This window comes from Python bivittatus, unplaced genomic scaffold (genome assembly GCF_059951505.1).
Source record: "Python bivittatus isolate LINGU-HERP-01145 unplaced genomic scaffold, Pbiv_v1 ctg000700_np1212, whole genome shotgun sequence".
Lineage (NCBI taxonomy): Eukaryota > Metazoa > Chordata > Lepidosauria > Squamata > Pythonidae > Python > Python bivittatus.
The window spans coordinates 83,604,084-83,622,893 of record NW_028277098.1 but is presented as its reverse complement, the minus strand read 5'-3'; the positions used below and the strand labels follow the sequence as shown (position 1 = coordinate 83,622,893).

The 18,810-nt window shown below is 37.7% G+C and overlaps 1 protein-coding gene across 2 annotated transcripts in view; it reads right to left on the bottom strand.

Annotated features, from left to right (window-relative positions):
• Positions 1 to 18,810, bottom strand: part of JPH2 (junctophilin 2) — a 71,794-nt gene that overhangs the window by 8,270 nt on the left and 44,714 nt on the right. For both annotated transcript variants that reach the window (XM_007420825.3, XM_088153295.1), the window contains exon 3: positions 8,507 to 8,625. In XM_007420825.3, the coding sequence (XP_007420887.1) occupies positions 8,507 to 8,625 (119 nt within the window). The remainder of the gene's footprint in view (positions 1 to 8,506; positions 8,626 to 18,810) is intronic.

Below are 18,810 nucleotides of genomic sequence, written 5' to 3'. Positions count from 1 at the left end.
GTTATGCTGTGCCAAAGAGGAATGGGGTAGGGTAAGTTAGCCTGCTGTTGTTCAGTGAGTTATTATTTATTTAAATTATTTCTATATCACTAACTTCATATAGACTCCTGGAGATTTGCAAGCAATATAAAATCCATAAAATCACAGGAAACAATGCCATCTCTAGAGAAAAAGACTGGCATTGAAAATGACTTCTTCGTTTAACTCAGAATCAGTCATGATTGAAGCAGCCTGTAACCCTGTTACACAAACAAACAAAAAATCTCAATAATCAAATGCTCTATGGAAAAGCTCAATCTTTACTGCCCTCAGGCTGCCCCCAGCAAAAAACAAAACAAAAAAAACCCCAAAAAACAAAACAAAACAAAAAAACACTGTAAGGGAATACTGCATGTGCTGGAGAGAGTGAAAGAGAGTTATGAGTTTTTCTAAAACAAGATGAAATCCATTGAAAAGTAAGATTCTCTTCCCTGATCACTACTTCTCAGCAAGAAATTGGTGTTTGATCTTGAAATTGATCTTGGGATCAAGGCTTTATGGTAGCCCTACTAATAAACAAGCTTTCCCTAGCTGTTTATCTGCACATGGAGATACATCACTTGTATATCTTCTCAGGGATATAAGTTCTATATAAAGACTGGATGGGGAAGAAAATCAGCAGAGATTTTTCATTAATGTAAAGTGAGCTGTCATATGGAGTCCATTGCTTACTAATAAGATCATCCACCTGTGACACCAAGATCTTGTTGGAAGCCCTGGAGCAGGTGACCTGACTTAGTTAAAGAAGGTGACTTCTGGGTTCAGGTTGCACTCTGTCTTCCTCTCACTGGATTCTATAGTATCTCCCAGCACCATTGCCATGGGCTACATTATTATTTATAGGCTGGCCAAAATCAGTCTGGTTTTCTCCACTGCCCCTATGTCTCCCCCTCCCAACTCTGAAATAAACATGCTTATAAAGTGAACAGGGTAATCAGTTTTAATCAGCAAGGAAAGATGCGTGAGTATAGCTAAGGTAGCAGGAAGCTTCGTGTCTTAAACCTTCACACATAACTTTTAAATCAGTCTATATTACAAATGTAAATTCTACCCCAATCATCATTTTTTCTGCATTTCCTCCAACATTTGGAAATCCATTACATAACATTTATAACTGGCACAGTTAACCTACCAGAGATTGAATACATATTTTTACATCTTGCTTGGAAATTGCTTTCAGTTGTATAAATTGCAGTTGAATATGATTTACACTTCAGAAAAGTTCCCTATCATAACTAGGTCTGAATGTATGTTACAGATTTTTTTAAAAATCCTAGCATGAATTAGTATAAATGATAGAACATGTAATTTTTGTTTGGGTACAATATCTTCCCCTGAAATTCCACTTCAATTGCAGTAGTATGTGTGTATGTGTGTGTGTGTGTATTTAATGTCAATAAATAAGTAATTACTGTCAAATGCCTCATATCCCAATTGAAAACTTTAGAACAGAATACTTGCATTTGGAGAACCTTTTCTCATCTAATTAAACCAAGATATACTGTAAACAACTGAATATATTAAATAAACTTTGAACAATGGTTTAACATCCTAACTTATATTGAAGTCATTAACCCATAACCAGATAAAACACCAATCTATGGTTGATAGATGACATTTTCATTTTCCAACTCATATGAAGAAAGGAGTAAAGTGGCTGCAAGATTCCTTGCCTTAATAAATTGATACATGATTGTCTGACTGTGGTTACTGTGAGACTAGGCTGAAGCTGCCATAACTAAAAGATGAAGCAGGCACGTAAGCAGAGAGGGCAAAAGACCAGGAATCTTGTCTAAAAGATCCTTTCGAGGAGGTAGATAAGAAGGAAACAAGTCATTAAGGAAACAAAGAAAAAAAAAGTCACCTGAACCAGACAAAGGAAGTTGGGCCTGAGCACATGGAAACCTCTCCCCAATCCCATCAACAGCTACCAGATTTGTAAATCAACAAAGCAAGAACTCTGGGGATAAAAGGGGTTCCGGAAACCCACCCACTCCTTGAGTCATCTTTGGATCCAGACTTGGCAGCTTCTGTCCCTCTAGCTAGAGCCTGACAGCCTAGTTGAGAAGGATGTGGGTAAGTGTGGATGAGTGTGTGTGTGTGTGTGTGTGTGTGATAAAGAGCAAATGTACATTGTAACCAATAAAGTTTTGCTATTACTTTAAATTCACTGGGTCTCCATGTATTCCAAAGAACCTGTTGTGTCTCAACGTTCAGTTGGAAGTGATTTGTGTGTGTCCCTAATTATTTCCTGGCTGTTGACCAGGGCTGTGTGTCTTGTCTGCTCTAGCTGCGTCTATCTGGAAAACCCAGGTAGAAAGCAAGGGAGGCTTACAAGATCCGTGTGCTTCAACAGGGTGTGAGTGTGTGTGTGAGTGACTGCAAGCCAAACCTGGGAGCGCCTGTAACGCTACCACCTTTGTAATTTTGCTTATTTGTACAAAGATAATTATGCATCAGCCTGGCCCACTAAATACTGTGGAATTATGTAGCAAACACTGCTGTTATATAAGCGTTGCACTATTATTCTCTTTTTTAAAATAATACAGCTACAACAAAAAAGAAAACAGAATGTATAAATACAAAAAAAACAAAAGGCAAACATTAACAGTAAATAACATATAATTGCATATATGTATGCACATACACACACACACACACAAATACCATTCAGTTTTTAAACACAAACTAAACCTTGACAACAAAGACACATACCATCCAGTCTTTCCACTGTGTCAATGAAGAGCCAGTTCAAAGACTGACAGGTTTCATCAAACTAACTGATGCTGATACAAAAATGTCTTTTAAAAAACATAAAAATGGAGGGTTGCAGCACTCCAAGCTTGATAAATCCAACTTCTTCATATCTACGTACATTCCAAATTTTTGAAATATAGTTTAGCAACCCATTAACATACTTATATGTTAAGCCCTTTCTAGAACCTGGCTTATCATATTCTGATACACAATCAACCCGGAACAATCAGAGGGCATGACTAAATCATGTATGTTAACATACCTTCACATTTATTGCATCTCCAGCATAGGAAAGTAGATAAATCAACTCCCTTTAAACATCCACCCAGGGATCCAAAAAAGGGTTTTTTTTAATTAATTGCTTTTTGCCTTCCTTTCCAAAATCAATGCTGAAAAAGTTTTGAGAATCTAAAACAATTCAGATTCTTACAGGGGTAACAAATTCAAACATTTGGAACATGAAGGAGCAAATCTCTTCCAATGGGTTCAGTTAGAGAGCAGATATTGTCGCACTTCTTCTTTATGTGTGCACATACACAGTATTAGGTATCGATAATAACCATGATAAGCTGCTGTTGCTGCTACTTTATTAAGAGAATGAATTTGAGAAATGATTATGAATTTGTCTCCCAGATTTCCTAGAAATGAAAAAAGAGTGGCCTTCATCAAGTAGTCAACAATTGTGCATCTGGATCCTGTGATATCAGTCACTGCTTATAATACTGAAAAATTCTGCTGAAGCAGAACAAAATTTTTATGGAAGTTAAGATCTATTTGGCATAGCCTGTGCTGTGTCAGGAAAGGTTAATTGATGCAATTAGGGAAATCAAATTGTAGAGCTTTTCCTGGATATATCTGACTCTGCAAATATATCCCTGAATTCATGAAATTGCATATCAGAACCTTCCCTTGTAGAGTAGAATAATTCCCTGTGCATATCAAGCAAACATCTCAGGAAAAAGAATTCAATATAACCTTTTTAATATGTTGGTGCTAAAATGGGCATAATAATGAAACTTCTAAAATGCAGGTCTGCCTCCATCTTGGTGTAAAGCGGTGTTGTCCAAACTTGGCCACTTTAAGATGAGTGGACTTCAACTCCCAGAATTCCCCAGCCAGCAAACTGAGCTAAACATCCTGCTTTAAAATGTCAGCAACAAAAAGATAATTGAAATAGTTCTGCAGAAGCTACCCCTCCATTGCCTCACTGCCCAAAACCCACTTTTTAAATTCTCCATGAAAAATGGCAGCAATTCATTTTCTCCACCCCCATCTTCCTTGGAATAACACTATGTTTTAGTTTAACACAGCTGAAAAGAAGAGTGGTGGAAATTAAGGACATTGGCAGCTAGAGGTAGGTAGAAAGACCATAGCTGCCAGCATTAGTGAGTTTCTAAGTGGGGTAGCTAAGACCAGATCTAAAGGCCCATGTCCAGGGCCACAATGCTCCAGGAGACCCAAATCACTAGAGGCCACAGTATGATGAGGCAGCATCAATATCACCTTCATCAGCACCTCCACAGGTACGTTCAGTGCATCTCAGAAGCTTTGTGGCTTCTTGATTACAATTTTTATGCAAAATTCTTGTTCTTTTAAAATACAGGTCTGTTACTTTCAGAAGAGTGGTGAATCTGGATTTATAAGGAGACCACCTAACATCTGGCAAGCACTCCAGAAAGCACTAGTTGGGCATTATGCGGGCAGATGCTTCCACAGAAGCCAGGTGTCCAGTCTTTTCTACAGCCTAAGTGAAAGTGGCCATGGAGGGCAGTGCTCAGTCAGTGGACAGGAGGCAGGAGCTTAAACAGGCTGATAAGAGTTGGACAGATCCCAGCCATCATTAACATCATACTGTAGATGAATTCTTATAGCAAATGGCAAATGTTGTGTTAAAGGAAGAGGAAAAAACATTACTTTTGAACTGGAGCAGCTAAAAGCCAATGTAAGGTGTCCCTGCTGTGGGCTGGGGATGAAACAAAGGCAGCATCATGAGGACATGTCCTTTTAGAATGACTAGTGAGGTATGTTCGTGCTGCAGTGGGAGGGACACGAGAATGAATCTATAATTAAATTACAGAATTTGCTACTGCAAGTGAGGGCCCTAGATTCTAGTGATAGAAATGCATAGATTAGTATCAATAGTTAATAATCATGATGAGTAAGCTTTTACTTCAATATCAGGGTAGGCAATCTTGGATCAATTCCCACTAGCCTCATTCAACGTGGTCAATGAGAATCTGTGGGAGATGTACTCCAAAACACTTAGAGGACACTGGGTTGTTTGCCCTTGCCCTGTTACACCTGTTGAAGAAGAATACTTTTGAAGAGAGATTGCTGGAGGGCAAGCAGGGAAGAGAAGGCTGTTGCCTTGAAGTCTTACTTCAGCATTTCAGTATTTGGTTACTCAACTGTGGGAACTAGAAGAACCTTGATTCTGATCCAGCAAGGTTGTTCTGATCATTTATGTTCTCAAAACTCTGCTTGGGATGCAGCCATAAATGTATATCATTGCGATCAAGACCCAGCTGAAGCTCCCTATAGTGTCAATAAATGAAGCATTCATATAGTTAAAGCCAAAACAAAGAAAAAAGCTTTGCAGATGCAGAGAACATTAAAAGTTCAGGCAATGTGCATAGTCACAAGTTCTTGTGCACTTTTATTGGGAGCATGACCATTTGATGCTACAGGAGCTAATTCCTAAGTAAACCTGCACCATATCAGGCTACACATCTATTCATTCTGGAAAGCTTGATTTCAATATTGCTGGCTGATACCAAAGGGGGGCAGGAAGAAGAGGCACCTAAGATCTTTATTTTAGCCAGCCTGCCTTGCCTGCAGGCACATGTCAGTCATAAAAAGACCCATTCAGGGCTATTTATTTCTGGATTCAAGCAGGCTGTTTGGAAGCTATTTTACCAGTTGCTCAGAGTCCTCAAAATAGCCCTCAGCAGACTAACCATCTGTGGTCTTTGCAGTGAAGGTTATAACATCTACCTCTGAATGAATGACAAAAATGCACACAAACAATAGCTTTCCCCTTTGATAGATCAATTAAAACATAGACCATTAATTTGCTGATTAAATCCCAAAGGCTTCCTTATGTATGTGCACATACACACTGGTTAGGACAAGGAATACATATCAATTTGTGAACGTAATTCAGACTGTACATTTAAGACTATTTCAGAGAAGGGGTTAAGCTAAAGTCTTAACATCTGAAAATACAAACATTAACTAGAAAGATGGATGTGGTATCCGAGTCAATATCTATTTTCTTTTACTGCAAAGTCTGTTATCTTTGTGGGTTTTGTTTATCTGATAAAACTGCATTGTAGCATTTTCATTAAAAAATATATACTTTAGTCATATTCATACAGAACAATAACCACTCTGCGAGTTGGCAGAGAGGTGTGCTCGGTGATCATTATCTGCTATTTTACTCCTCCTTTAGACAGCAGATAAAGTAGTACATTAACAGTACAAATGTGCTGCTGATTATTCAAAAGTAATCTTGGCTTTCTTCAGTGACCTTATCCCCAGACAAGTGCAAATAGGATTGCAGCTTCACAGACCATTGGCAATCAATTTTGGAAGGACTGCTATGGTCCTGAATGAGCACAATACATTGTAGGGAAAAAATGAATACAAATAAATGGCATGAATATTTAAAAGTATAAATGTAAGAAACTGGATCTAGGCTAAAGCAACCAAAGATGCATAAATATTAGGGAATGTTTATCTATTTAGTTATACTGCAGAAAAGAATCACAGAAACAAACCAATAAAAATGACCCAACACTGCATGATAAAATATAACACAAAAAAAGAAAATAGTAGCAAAATGTTGATATGCCCTTTCTACCCCAATTTTCTGAGTACTGAAAATTCCAGGGCTGTGAATATTTTATCCAGAGTTTGATTTCTTTGGAATGAATTCTGAAGGACTGAATAACATTATTTTGCACAAACACAAAATAAGCATAAGATTAGAGGCTCCCACCATTATTAACTTGATTTCTCCTCCTTTTTCTAGTAGAGCTGACGCTCAGTGTCTTCAGAATTCCAAAGTAATCCTCAGCTGTGACCTTTCTTCTGACTTAGTGATGCAGCTAGTTAATTTTAGACTCTATTTGGACATTATGTGTAATACTTGGGAATACATGGTTAATAATAATAATAATAAAATAAAACTGATGAATTAATGTAGTATAAAAATAATAAAATAGGCATCTGTAACAATATCTCTATCCAAGCAAGTTTTTGATTATTGTGATTTTCTCTTTAAATTTAAGAAGAGAAGGATGCTATGGAAAAGGATGCTAATATCTTGTCCAGGTTAGCCCAGGAACTAATGCTGGTTGTGTTTGCTGCTGACCTCTTGACTTGCCACTCCATTAGATCAGGGGCACACGTCTGTCAGCTCAAGGACCACCCTGTGTTTTGTGCAGCATATCAAGGCCCACTGACATGTCCTGTTATTGTTTGGGTTTTTTTTTAATGGATTCTTCTTTAATCTTATTATAGGGGGGATCAAGAAGCCTCAAGTGAAGTTCAACTCCAGGCCACTGCATGGACCCATCCATGTAATTTTCTTAGCAACAATACGGAACATTGTTTTTGCCTTCTTCTGTGATGCTTTTTCAACTTCCAGTTCAGCCTACAACCTGTGGATTTTCTAACCATGGTCCCCTATCCAAGAACTAACCATGTTTGTTGGTATTTAGCTTTTCTCTCTCTCTCTCTCCAAGATGAACCATGGACTGTTAAGGATTGCCACTTGTTGTGATGGAGGGCAAATGAGAGGGAGAAGGACGTATTTTCATCTGCAGTAGAGGGTATTATGAGGTTGTTTCATAGAGCCCTCTACTGATGAGAAAACGGGGGGTGGGGGGGGGAGAAGGGAACAGAAGCAAATTGTTTCTTCTGTCCGTCCCAGAACGGAGGTGGGAAGATACAGCTTTTTTCCCCCACTACTACAGTCTAGAAGCTATGGAAGCATAGTTTCCAGACACATCCCTCTATTGAAGGAAAAAATGGTGCAGCCCCTTGGTTTTTCTTCTGGATGGGAAGTAGATGAGTGAGGGAACAGTAGGGAAGTAGATGGGACAGGGGGCGTGAGGAGATAGGCTGGAAAAGGTCAGGAAGGATCTGGCAGAGTAGAGGGATGCAGTACTAAGGGCTGGGGAGAAATAGTGGGAGTTGGGGAAGGTGGTGGGCAGAGGCTGGACAGAGCAGATGGACTGGGAGGCCTGAATGAAGGTTGGGGAAAAGCAGCATCTGGAGTGGCAAAAATGTGTTGAATGTTTCTGTAACTGCACAATTCCTTCTTCAAGTAGGGCTTATTTTCAAAATTATGGTTCTCTGGCATAGGGTAAGACTTCAGCAGAAAACCATATGAGATAGAGGTCCATATTGATCTCAACCATGCTGAGCTTTTAATATGTCTTTCTCTATATATGCTTTATAGTAAGCCTGCTCAAATCTGATGCTTTCCTAAAGTTTTAGGACTCAATTTCTAGAATTCTGAGCAGCATCATAAAGGTTATGGAGACAACTGCTTTTTATAAAATCTTCACATCCCATATGGTCACATATGGTAAAGGTGAACTTGATCATTGGTTTTACTCAATGTCTATCATTGTACTAAATACTTCAGTGTAGATTAGAGTCAGTAATTAAGAACTAGGATGTAGGACTCTCCATTTCTTACCTGGCTGATAGAAGTCTGGAGATAATTCCCTGGCCATCGACCTGGCTAACATAGATTCATTGTTAGCTGCTAGCGCTGCTTGCTCTGCACCTTCTGACTTGACTTTGGCGTGGGCAGTCCTGTGAACAGAACACCATTGTGGCATTTAATATAGACAGATGTTGCAGAGTGTGCCTCCCGTTCCTTCTGGAATGGTCATTCTAGCACCCACAGGGCTATTCCATGGTTTCAAGGAATGCACTGATGGCCAATTATATTTTTATAGATTGCTCCCAATCTTTATACCTGTAATTTTTTAATCTCTAAAAGACTTTTTCTACATCCTGTTCACCGTGATCTATTCTTGAACCCAAGGAAAAAAATTACCTACCATCTTCCTATCAATGGCCTAAACATACTGGAGGATGTTATTTGTCTTCTTAATATTCACTTTCCAATTTTACTTTCCCCAGGTACCTTTGAAGTCTTCTTTACTTACAGCTAACAAAGTATGTTGTTTATATATTTGATTGTTAGTGTTTTAACCTCCAATTTTTATTCCAGCTGTCATTTCTTCCTCTCCTGCTATTCTTATAATGACTGTTTTGCAAACATCTTTAGTAAACAAATAAGAGCAATCCACAGTTCTTCTCATTACAAAGTATCTCAATGAAGAGTTATAATATGGAACATAATGCAAGAAGAGTCTTAATAGATCTAATCAGTGGCCAATAAAATCTAGCATTTTGTGTTCATAGTGGCTAAACTGATTCATCTGAGAAGTTCACAAGCAGGACTTGAGGGCAATGGCCCTTGCGCTCTGTTACTCCAACAACTAGTATTCAAAAACATTCTGTTTCTGAACCTGGAGAGCCATCACTGCTAATTACCTTTTAAAGCCATCTGAACAAATGGCTTTCACCACTTCTTGTGACAGTGAATTCCACAAGTCAGATTTACACTACAGTATGTGAAGAAGTAAAACCTTCAGAAACATTTCTATGCCTACATCCCAATTAAAGTTTTTTTTAAAATGTCACATTAATTTGTGTGCTAATGGGATTTCTAGACCAGAAATGCTCCTACATAACCAGGATGATGTTTTTTATTGATGCACAAATGCCAGCATGCTGTCTGTTTCCTTTGAACTAAAATCATGAGCTTTTGGGTTAACCCACTGAGAGATACACAATATCCTTTGAAGGCAAGCCCATGTGGAAATATTTTCAGCATCCTGGTGTCTTGTTCAAAGCACTCCATCTCCTTAAGTATTTGGAGACACTTCACTGATGAGGTAGAAATTGGCAATTTTAAGCCTTGACAGCTCACAGAAGGCCTCCAAGAAGTTGTAAGCAGACAGAGCATCTCCTTTTTTGGAAGCATATAATCAGTGTGATTAATTCCACTGTAATCTGTGGGAGGCCTGGTGGCATATTTATGTCTTTTTGTGCTTGAAGAACTGGTGTTGGATATAAAGTGTCCAGAATATGCAGCATAAGATAGAAAACTTTCTTTGCCTTTTATTTCTTCAAAGGAAGGCAGTGGAAATGAACATAACATGACAAAATCAGCTAGAGCTGTCACTAACCTAGGAGCAACTGAGCAAAAGCATATGGAATTTTAAACTTCTAAATGCCAGCACTATGAAATTCTGGTTGCAAACTAAGAGTACTTAGATCATTAAGAGGCAGGAATGCAATTTTATTTTTCATTTTATTTTTATTACAGCATGTTTATTTGGCTTTGTAAATAATAACTGAGAATATAGGAAGCTCTTTAACCATTGCTCTGTTCAGCTCAGAATTGTCTTTATAGTATATTCTGACAGTGATAGTCCACCATTTCAGAATGTCTTTCCCAGTCCTCCCTGGAGATGCTAGGAACCAAACTGGTGGTTTTTATATGCAGAGCTGCAGACCTATTCCCATTTCAAAGGTAGAGTGCTAACATGTACAGTATATTCCCAAATATGCAAGAAAAACACCCCAACTGTGTTACAACTGTATTACAACTCATTTCTGTCATTTCACCTATCAAAAAGATGACAAAGATAAACATGAAACATCATGTTGTTGTTGAAAAGCCACTACCTTTTATCAGATCAGATCTTAATCTCTTTAATCAGATCGGCAGAACTTAAAATATCACATATTGCTTCATTAAAATGATCCCAGTGAAGATGCTGTGCCATGGCTGTATGAATTCTGGAACAAATCTGTAGAACTTTCTTTTATTCTCTTAGTAGCTGTCAATGGCACATAGTGGAATACGGAGTGCATTGAGTAGCAGTGATTCATGCTGGCTTGAAATGTCTTTGGATACTAGACTGTATAGCGATATTGTAGATGGGGAAATCAATTAATCTGGGTAAAAAGTGTTCAGGACACTCTCATCCATTTATGAAATATAAAGTTCAGGGCTTGGGGTCCTCATTCCTATTTTAAGGTTATTGTCTTTGGTAGCTGAGGATGGTTTGCTAGCTATGACCCTCTAGGAGTGACAGATTGTCTTAGTTACTCATACGGAGGTTCCATTCAGGCTACACCATTGAAATGTATTTGACATAGACCTCTTTTTAATGATGGTTCAGAAGCTTCAGCTGGTACAGAATGCAGCTGCTTAGACATTCGTTACTGGGCATTTATTATTCATTTGGGAACCAGGTGAAATAATATTTTAATTAAGGTGTGGCATATACATCAGTATGCACTGATGGTTTTGCTATTTAAGAAATAAGTATTTTTCATTCATAAATTTGTGGGAAATTGCCAACAGTCCTGATCCACATAGGTGGAGTTAGTCAACACTAGTTAGGGCAATTTCCTCTTCCTGCTAATCCCATAAACTAAATATATTGTGGCAGGGAGAACATAACCAGTTTTTGCCAAATCAGTTAAAAAAAAGAAAGCCACAAAAAAAACCTCCTTTAACACCTACTCATCTTTTTGTGCTACTAGAAAGTAAGTTTGCTTACGGTGCCTTAAATGTGATATTACCCAGGATCAAGTGACAAGCAGAGTAAGGGCAGACAGCTTGGGAGCTAGGATAAACTTAGAAGTAGGTCTACAGCCAGATATATTACATTTGGAATTGAAAAAAGAGGCATGGGCAAAAAGGGACAATGGTGTGTGGTACAGAAGCAGACATTCTGAGGGACATAGATTCAGGTTTCAGACTTCCCTACTATGCTGCTCTTCCTAGGCATCTAGGATAGACTTTATAGGCAGAACAATCTCTCTTGAATGAAAGCAAAGGTGAGCTATATCCATGCTGAGAAACATTTGTGTTAGATAAAATCAGCATCTAGCCAATACTAAAAGTAACATGCAGTGTTCTATGATCTAGTCTCTAAATAAATACTTAACATGAGCTTCCAAATCTATTTCTATCTTACTCTTGGGGATCAAAACAGTTTTTTGAAAATCATTTGGAGAATGTTCTGCAGGGACTAAATATGTGAGTCCCTGGATTTGAAATTGAGCTCTAATTAAATTCCAGCAAAATGGAGTGACTGTTCCCAAATCACCTAGTTCCATGGTAGCTCGAACAATGGCTCCTGACAAGGTTGCATTCTCCCAAATCTAAGGGTTTTCCTGGACTTATGGCTCCTACTTGAGTAGCTGTGGCCAGGAGAAACCTTGCCCTGATGCAAACGTTTCTGGAACAGAATATTCTGACAACGGTTACTAATCACCTTGCATTCAAATTACTGTAATGTGCTCTGTTTGGTGCTGTCTCTGAAAATTATTTGGAAATGGCAATTGCTGTGTCATGCAATGCTCCCTTGTGGCAGTAGATACCTATTTCAGCAGTGTCTTGTGGGCACTGCGTTTCTTTCCCAAAAGTGTTGAGTACAATTCTGGTAATGACCTCTAAAGTACTCTATGGCTTAGGTCAATGATGGCAATCCTATGACACACGTGTCAAGGGTGAAATGCCATGAGATTTTGGGTGACACGCAAGCGTTCACCAACACCCAACAATAACTATTCTCCCTGTTTGAGTTACCAAAGAAACTGAGTTGTACTAATATTTCATTTTTGTAATTATTTGACGTTTCTTTATATAATACATAGCACCACACATGATTGGACTGTATTTTTTTAAAATAAATGAATATGTAAAGATTTTTTTCTCTTTTGTTCAGTGTGTGTGTGTGTGTGTGACACACACACAAGCAGGGTCAAGTTAGGCATTTTCCGAATTTTTGACATGCCGAGCCCAAAAGGTTCGCCATCACTGGCTTAGGTTGTGATCTTTGGAATCATCTTCTTTGAATAGAGCCTGCCCATCCTGTGCTTTCAGTCCAGGAGGATGCGCTTCTAATTCCCTCTCCCCTGGCATTTAGGGAGATGGGAGCTTGAAAGCAGACCTTCTCAGTAGCCACTCCAATTCTATAGAATATCCTTCCCTCCTGTGGTTAAGATGGCCCTATCCTTGTTCTCTTTTTAGAAGAAGGCTAAGAGAGTCCTCTTCCACCTGGCTATTGGAATGTCAGGTTGCTGCTAGGTTTTGTGTCCGGCTTTTGTGTTTTTACATATTATGACTTTAGCTTGGTTGTATATTTTAAAATGTTTTTATGGTATTATTTCCAAGATTGCAAGCTGGCCAGAGCCTATGACTGAGGCAGCATATACATTTGTGAAATAAACAAATAAACAAACAAATAAATAAAATGTCCTTAAAATTAGAAATCTGGCTTCTATTTTCCTGTAATTTAATGAAGAGACAGCCACAGAATGATGGCTGTTTTAAAGGATCAAAGTCTCACTACATAGAAACCCTTGGATAATTAACATTAGATCAAATGTTCCAATTTAGGCAAGGCTTTATTTTTTAACATTAAACATGAATCGAGCCTACAAGAACTTTAATACTATGAAATTCCACAGATCATTAAGTGCAGAAGAGACTGAATAATTATTCACTTTTTTTAAGTACCCAGAAATGAGAAATTGTACTATAGGATAGATTGAGAAATTGATAAACGTCCCAGAAGAAGGCCTTGGCAAACCACTTCTGTTCTTTTTTCCCCAAAACTGCATAGGCATGTTCATGAAGGTACTCAACTTGAGACTTTATGTTTTTCACTCAACATCAGGCACTGTTGACTTAGCAAGAAAGAATATACCCGATAGAAGTCTCCGATCTAAAAGAGGGAGGCCTGAAATTATTTGCTGAGAAGAAGGCAAACTTGTGGAACCACATAATAATGGACCCAGAGAATGGAAAGCAACAATATATACAGATCATGCTATAAATGTAATTTTCTTATATGTATGAAGGAAGTTATAGTGCAGTGCAGTGAACCTTAAAGTGCAGGCTATGTTGAGAAAATGTCTGGGGGATATGAAGAGATTGAGGAAGGCAAGGGAAGTACAGTGGCAATGAAGGAGAGGCAGAACAGCCGATCAGGAAAGGATTTTTTGAACAGGTGAAGCAGTCTGGCAATATGTCTACACGAAGGAAAGATGGCTCAGGTATAAAAGCATTATGTGCTTCTTCTAGTTCTTCAATAGGAACAGGGTTGCTTCCCACATCTCCAGTACCTGTTTTGTCCTGACAACAACCCTATAAAATTGGTTAGGCTAAGATTGAAAAATACCAATAGAAGAGAATATATGAGCCTATGAATATAGGCTAAGGTTGAAAGAGATCACACATTGCGCCAAACTAGGATTTGGTTGATAGATAGGTAAACAGTAGTTTAATGATAAACATATTGCAAAACCTAGCCAATGGTCAACAAACCACCGTTAAACAACCTATGGTTTAACATGAACCTTATCCATAATTATTGGTTGGTTGTCTTAACCAGGTTATTTGTGTAGATATGCCACCCAGTTTTAAAAATTTGTGTTTGAACCCCTAATCTATATTGACTTGAATATAGCATTACGTTAATATGTGCACATTATCCTTTCACAATCCATTGTTTAGATTAGAATATTAGCTCCATCCTCTAAGTCATTTTTCTCCCTTTGGCTACATCTTAAAGTCCCATTGTTTTCTTAGGCTCTAGCTGGTGAACCTTGTGAAAGGCAAAGTACATCTTATAACTGAATTCTGCTCTTTCTTGCCCTAGACCAGGCATGTTTCAGATGTCCTGGGCAGATGAGAGTTGTAGTCCACAACATCTGATAGGTCCCCTGTTGGGGAGATTTGTCTAAAGCAGTGTTTCTCAACCTTGGCAGCTTGAAGATATGTGGACTTCAACTCCCAGAATGCCCCAGCCAGCATGCTGGCTGGAGAATTCTGGGAGTTGAAGTCTACACATCTTCAAGCTGCCAAGATTGAGAAACACTGGTCTAAAGAATAATTGCTCAACATTGTTGGCTGGAATCTTTCCTTGGCTATATAAAAGATAATATCTCACTATAGTTTAACAGAAAACTTTAGCACCCAGATCTCCTACAGACTTTCGGTATGAACTGTCTTTAATGACAAAAAACAAACCGCCCTGACAGCCTACTGTAGTATATCTCCTACAGAGCTAGAGATTAATTCATAGCTATAAAATACACTACAGCCTTCCCTAACCTGAGCATTCTCCAGATGTACAGTACAGTATGCATGAAAAATACCAGAGTTCTCATCCAAGGCTATGTTGACTGGGAGTTCTGGGAGTTGAAGTCCTCTTCTCTACATGGCACCTAGGCTGAGGAAGGCTGATTTGCTATGGGTTGGATGGGATTTATATGTGAAAGGCCCATATCATTAAATATACCCCGTATCACATTTGGGAAATGAATGGGCTTCTCTGTCTCACTCTTGGCTGGAGGAAAATCCAGTGTAGCTGTAACTGGAAAACAACAAGCATGCCCCTCTCATATTCTTTACAGGTTTTTCTGTAACAACATTTTTAATACTGTAAATGAGATTTGGATTAACAATAACTTCTGAAACACTGCTTGGACATCAACTAAGAGTTATTCACAGTAAATTGAAGTCAGACAAATCTTGCAGCCAGACCAAGCAAAATATACAAGTTTCTTCAGAAGTAGTTTTAAAAGTTCAAGCCTGCAAACCTTGAACCAGTTTGTTGATACTCTTTCTCCCCATTTTTCTGTGCTGCGGGAATGCACAGTGTTGGTTATTTTCTCATTTTTCTAACATTGAGTTCATTTTGGTCTGTTTCTGTACCAATTTTCCATTATTTTCCATGTCTGTTAATGGTCTTCATCAAATGTATCTCAGGTTCAACCACTAGTGAGGGATAATTTCTGGTTTTGGAGAAGAAGGGGATAAAACCAGATTAGCATACCAGATGTACAAAAACCAGATTTACAAATACAAATTTTGGATGGGGAAGGATAACTCATGCACTCTGAACTATTGATATACATACAAAAACACACACACATATGAATTTTTATTGTAATAGTAAAATCTATACAAACTAAACTTAAAGAAAGAAAAGAAAATAGAGGGAAAAAAAGTGCAAGGATAAAGAAAAGGAAAGGGAAAAGAAGAGGAGAGAAAAGTAAGAATATAATAAAGAGAAAAGAAATATATAAAGAAATGACTTCCAACTTTCATCACAACAAGTATAAACACATTTAGTAACTTTTCACCCTCTGTAAAGTTACAAACATTTATTTTTTCACCCCATATCCCATCGCTTATCTATAAATAAATCCATAAAACATCGTCTTTTCAGTCCTGGTGTCAGCAGAAAGTCCTAAAAAGGTAGCCAAAGGTAACAACATATTTTATTTTAACCTTGATCAAATAAACCAACTTTATATTCCTTCTTTTTACTTCTAACAGTCTTAATCTTTAGTTCATTCACATATAAGATTTGATTTCTCTTCATTTCTTCTTTGTTCCATTGCACAGAGTTCTTCAAGGCTTAAACAAGCCTCTTTTGTAAATGCAGTAGGAAAAAATTATCCAGGTCACGCTCTTGGTTTGTCATTTGTATTTCCTTTTTAAATTTTAAAACCTCAGCCAGTTTCTTTTACAGATCCAGTGAAACATCCTTTTGTAAATCATTCTCTTGGCCTTTCAGTTGTTAATCCACTTTTGATACCATCTCTATCTTGTCAGATAAAATTTGTTCTATATCTGACATTTCTTCAGTAATATCTTTTGGACATAATCTATCCATAGAAGCAGACATAATTACAGACATTGCTGATATTGTGGCTATTTTCTGATTCCATTCTTCAAAAGTCTCCTTCAATATTTTTATTGTCATAACCATCTTGCAGACCTGTATATCTTTCCTCTACCTAAAATCTTTAGTCCCCTCTAGTGTCCAGTTTTTGAAATCATGAAATTATTTATCTATGTTGTATCTTGTAAAAAATGAAACAGGATCTATTTCCCATAAGAAGCTGTTTGTACTTTATAATTAATTCCAAAATTTTATTGTAAAAGTTTCAATATTCCAATTTTATCTGGATCCTTAGTCCATCGTCATCTGATGCTCAAACCCACAGAAATCCACTGTCCTGTGGTCTCCTCAGGAGGAGCAGCCATCCAGAGTACATATGGGCAAACTCACGTCCTCTCCTTATCTGGAAAGTTTCCAAAGAAACGGCCTACTCACCAGTTCCTTGGTCTTTGCTGCAGTCATCCACTTTCTTTCTTGTACGTATGAAGGAAGTTATATGCACAGTGCAGTGAATGCTAAAGTGCAGGCTATGTTGAGAAAATGTCTGGGGAAATGAAGAGATTGAGGAAGGCAAAGGAAGTATAGTGAAGAAAGAAAGAAAGAAAGAAAAGAAAAGAAAAGAAAGAAAGAAAGAAAGAAAGAAAGAAAGAAAGAAAGAAAGAAAGAAAGAAAGAAAGAAAGAAAGAAAGAAAGAAAGAAAGAAAGAGTACGGATGGACGAGCAGGCTCCACTTTCAGAGTTGTCTTCAATTCGCTGAACTATTGATTTTCCCATATAAATTCTCCCAAATCAAAATTTGAATTATGACACCAGAGATCTTTAGCTCTCTTAATGCCATAGCATGTGATGCAGTCCCTTTTTTTCCTCCCAAATAGCATGGCTAGCAAAAAGCCCATCCTGATTAACTTAAATTTTACTATGCCACCCAGAAAAAGAGATACATTATTTCCAAATTAATCAGAGAACTTAGCTATGGTTTCTGAAGGTTTGTTTGCAGCTATCTTTTCTGGTTCATTGTAGCTCAAAACAGCATGTGTCCTGCATTTGGACAACTTCCTAATCAATGAGAATTGTTTGTTAGCCATAACTCTTGTGGAAGAGAAACTAAAATGAACAAGAGACATGCTGCCTATTAAGCCTTTAATCTGATTTAGTGTACTATCCAAGCAATCCAAAAGTGATTAGAATGGATAGATGTGAGTGCAAACTGTGTGTACTGATGTTGCATGTACACACTCTGTCACACACTCTATCAAGTCTTCCAAATTATTGCGCAATTGTTTTGGCTTATTCATTTTATGGGAGTGAAGTTCTGGGCATTATTGTCTCCCCGTGTTTTCTCTCTACTTCTTCCAATATTTCGCTTTCCAGAGAAAATTACTTATGCAGGGGGAAAAAAAAACATAATGCATTTTGACTGATTGTGGTAGGTCTCCTCTGTCTGAAAATGCTCCATGCACAGTAAAAAAGAGAAAGTATGAAGTAAATTCTGACTCTATTCACTTTTGGCTCTGTCTGTTAGATTTTTTCTGGAAGAAAAGGAATCCTATTCTGTGCTCTAGAAGAGCTGTGACAGTATGGGCAGTACTAGGTCAGAGAGAAAAATAATCTGGCAGTATCTTCTATATTGATCATGGATACAACCAAAGCTGTAGCTTTTCCAAGTCCATATGTTACATTTTTAATTGAGCAATGAAGTGTCTACATATGGCCAGCAACAGATTGAAACAATTTATACACAAGCATAATATTTTATATGAACTAGTGCTATGAAAATATTCAATATGGAGATTCAATTCCAAGGTGACTAAATTGAATCTCTGAAGCTAATCAACTTTTGGAATAAAATCAGAAAATTGACTTGAATCATTTAATCAAATTAGTTGCCTCCAAATTGATTTGGACTATTTGGGCATTTCTGCACACGCAGAAAATGTTTTTTCTCAAAAGTTTGAAAATCCAAATCTGATGGGCTCTGAGGATTTGATTTCATTCAAAGTCCAATTCAAGTTGAATTTTGCCTGAGGCACATAGGCTTAATATAAATGTTCTCAGTCTTCGCCATGAAACTAAAAGCCATGAAACTAAAAGTCAAATATTGCCTTTGCTAAAATGCGGGGAAATCTGACCCTGCATATAAAACTTTTATTAAGACAGTGATAGTTTATTCTTGCCTCCCAGGGATGGTTTGAATATTCAATTTATT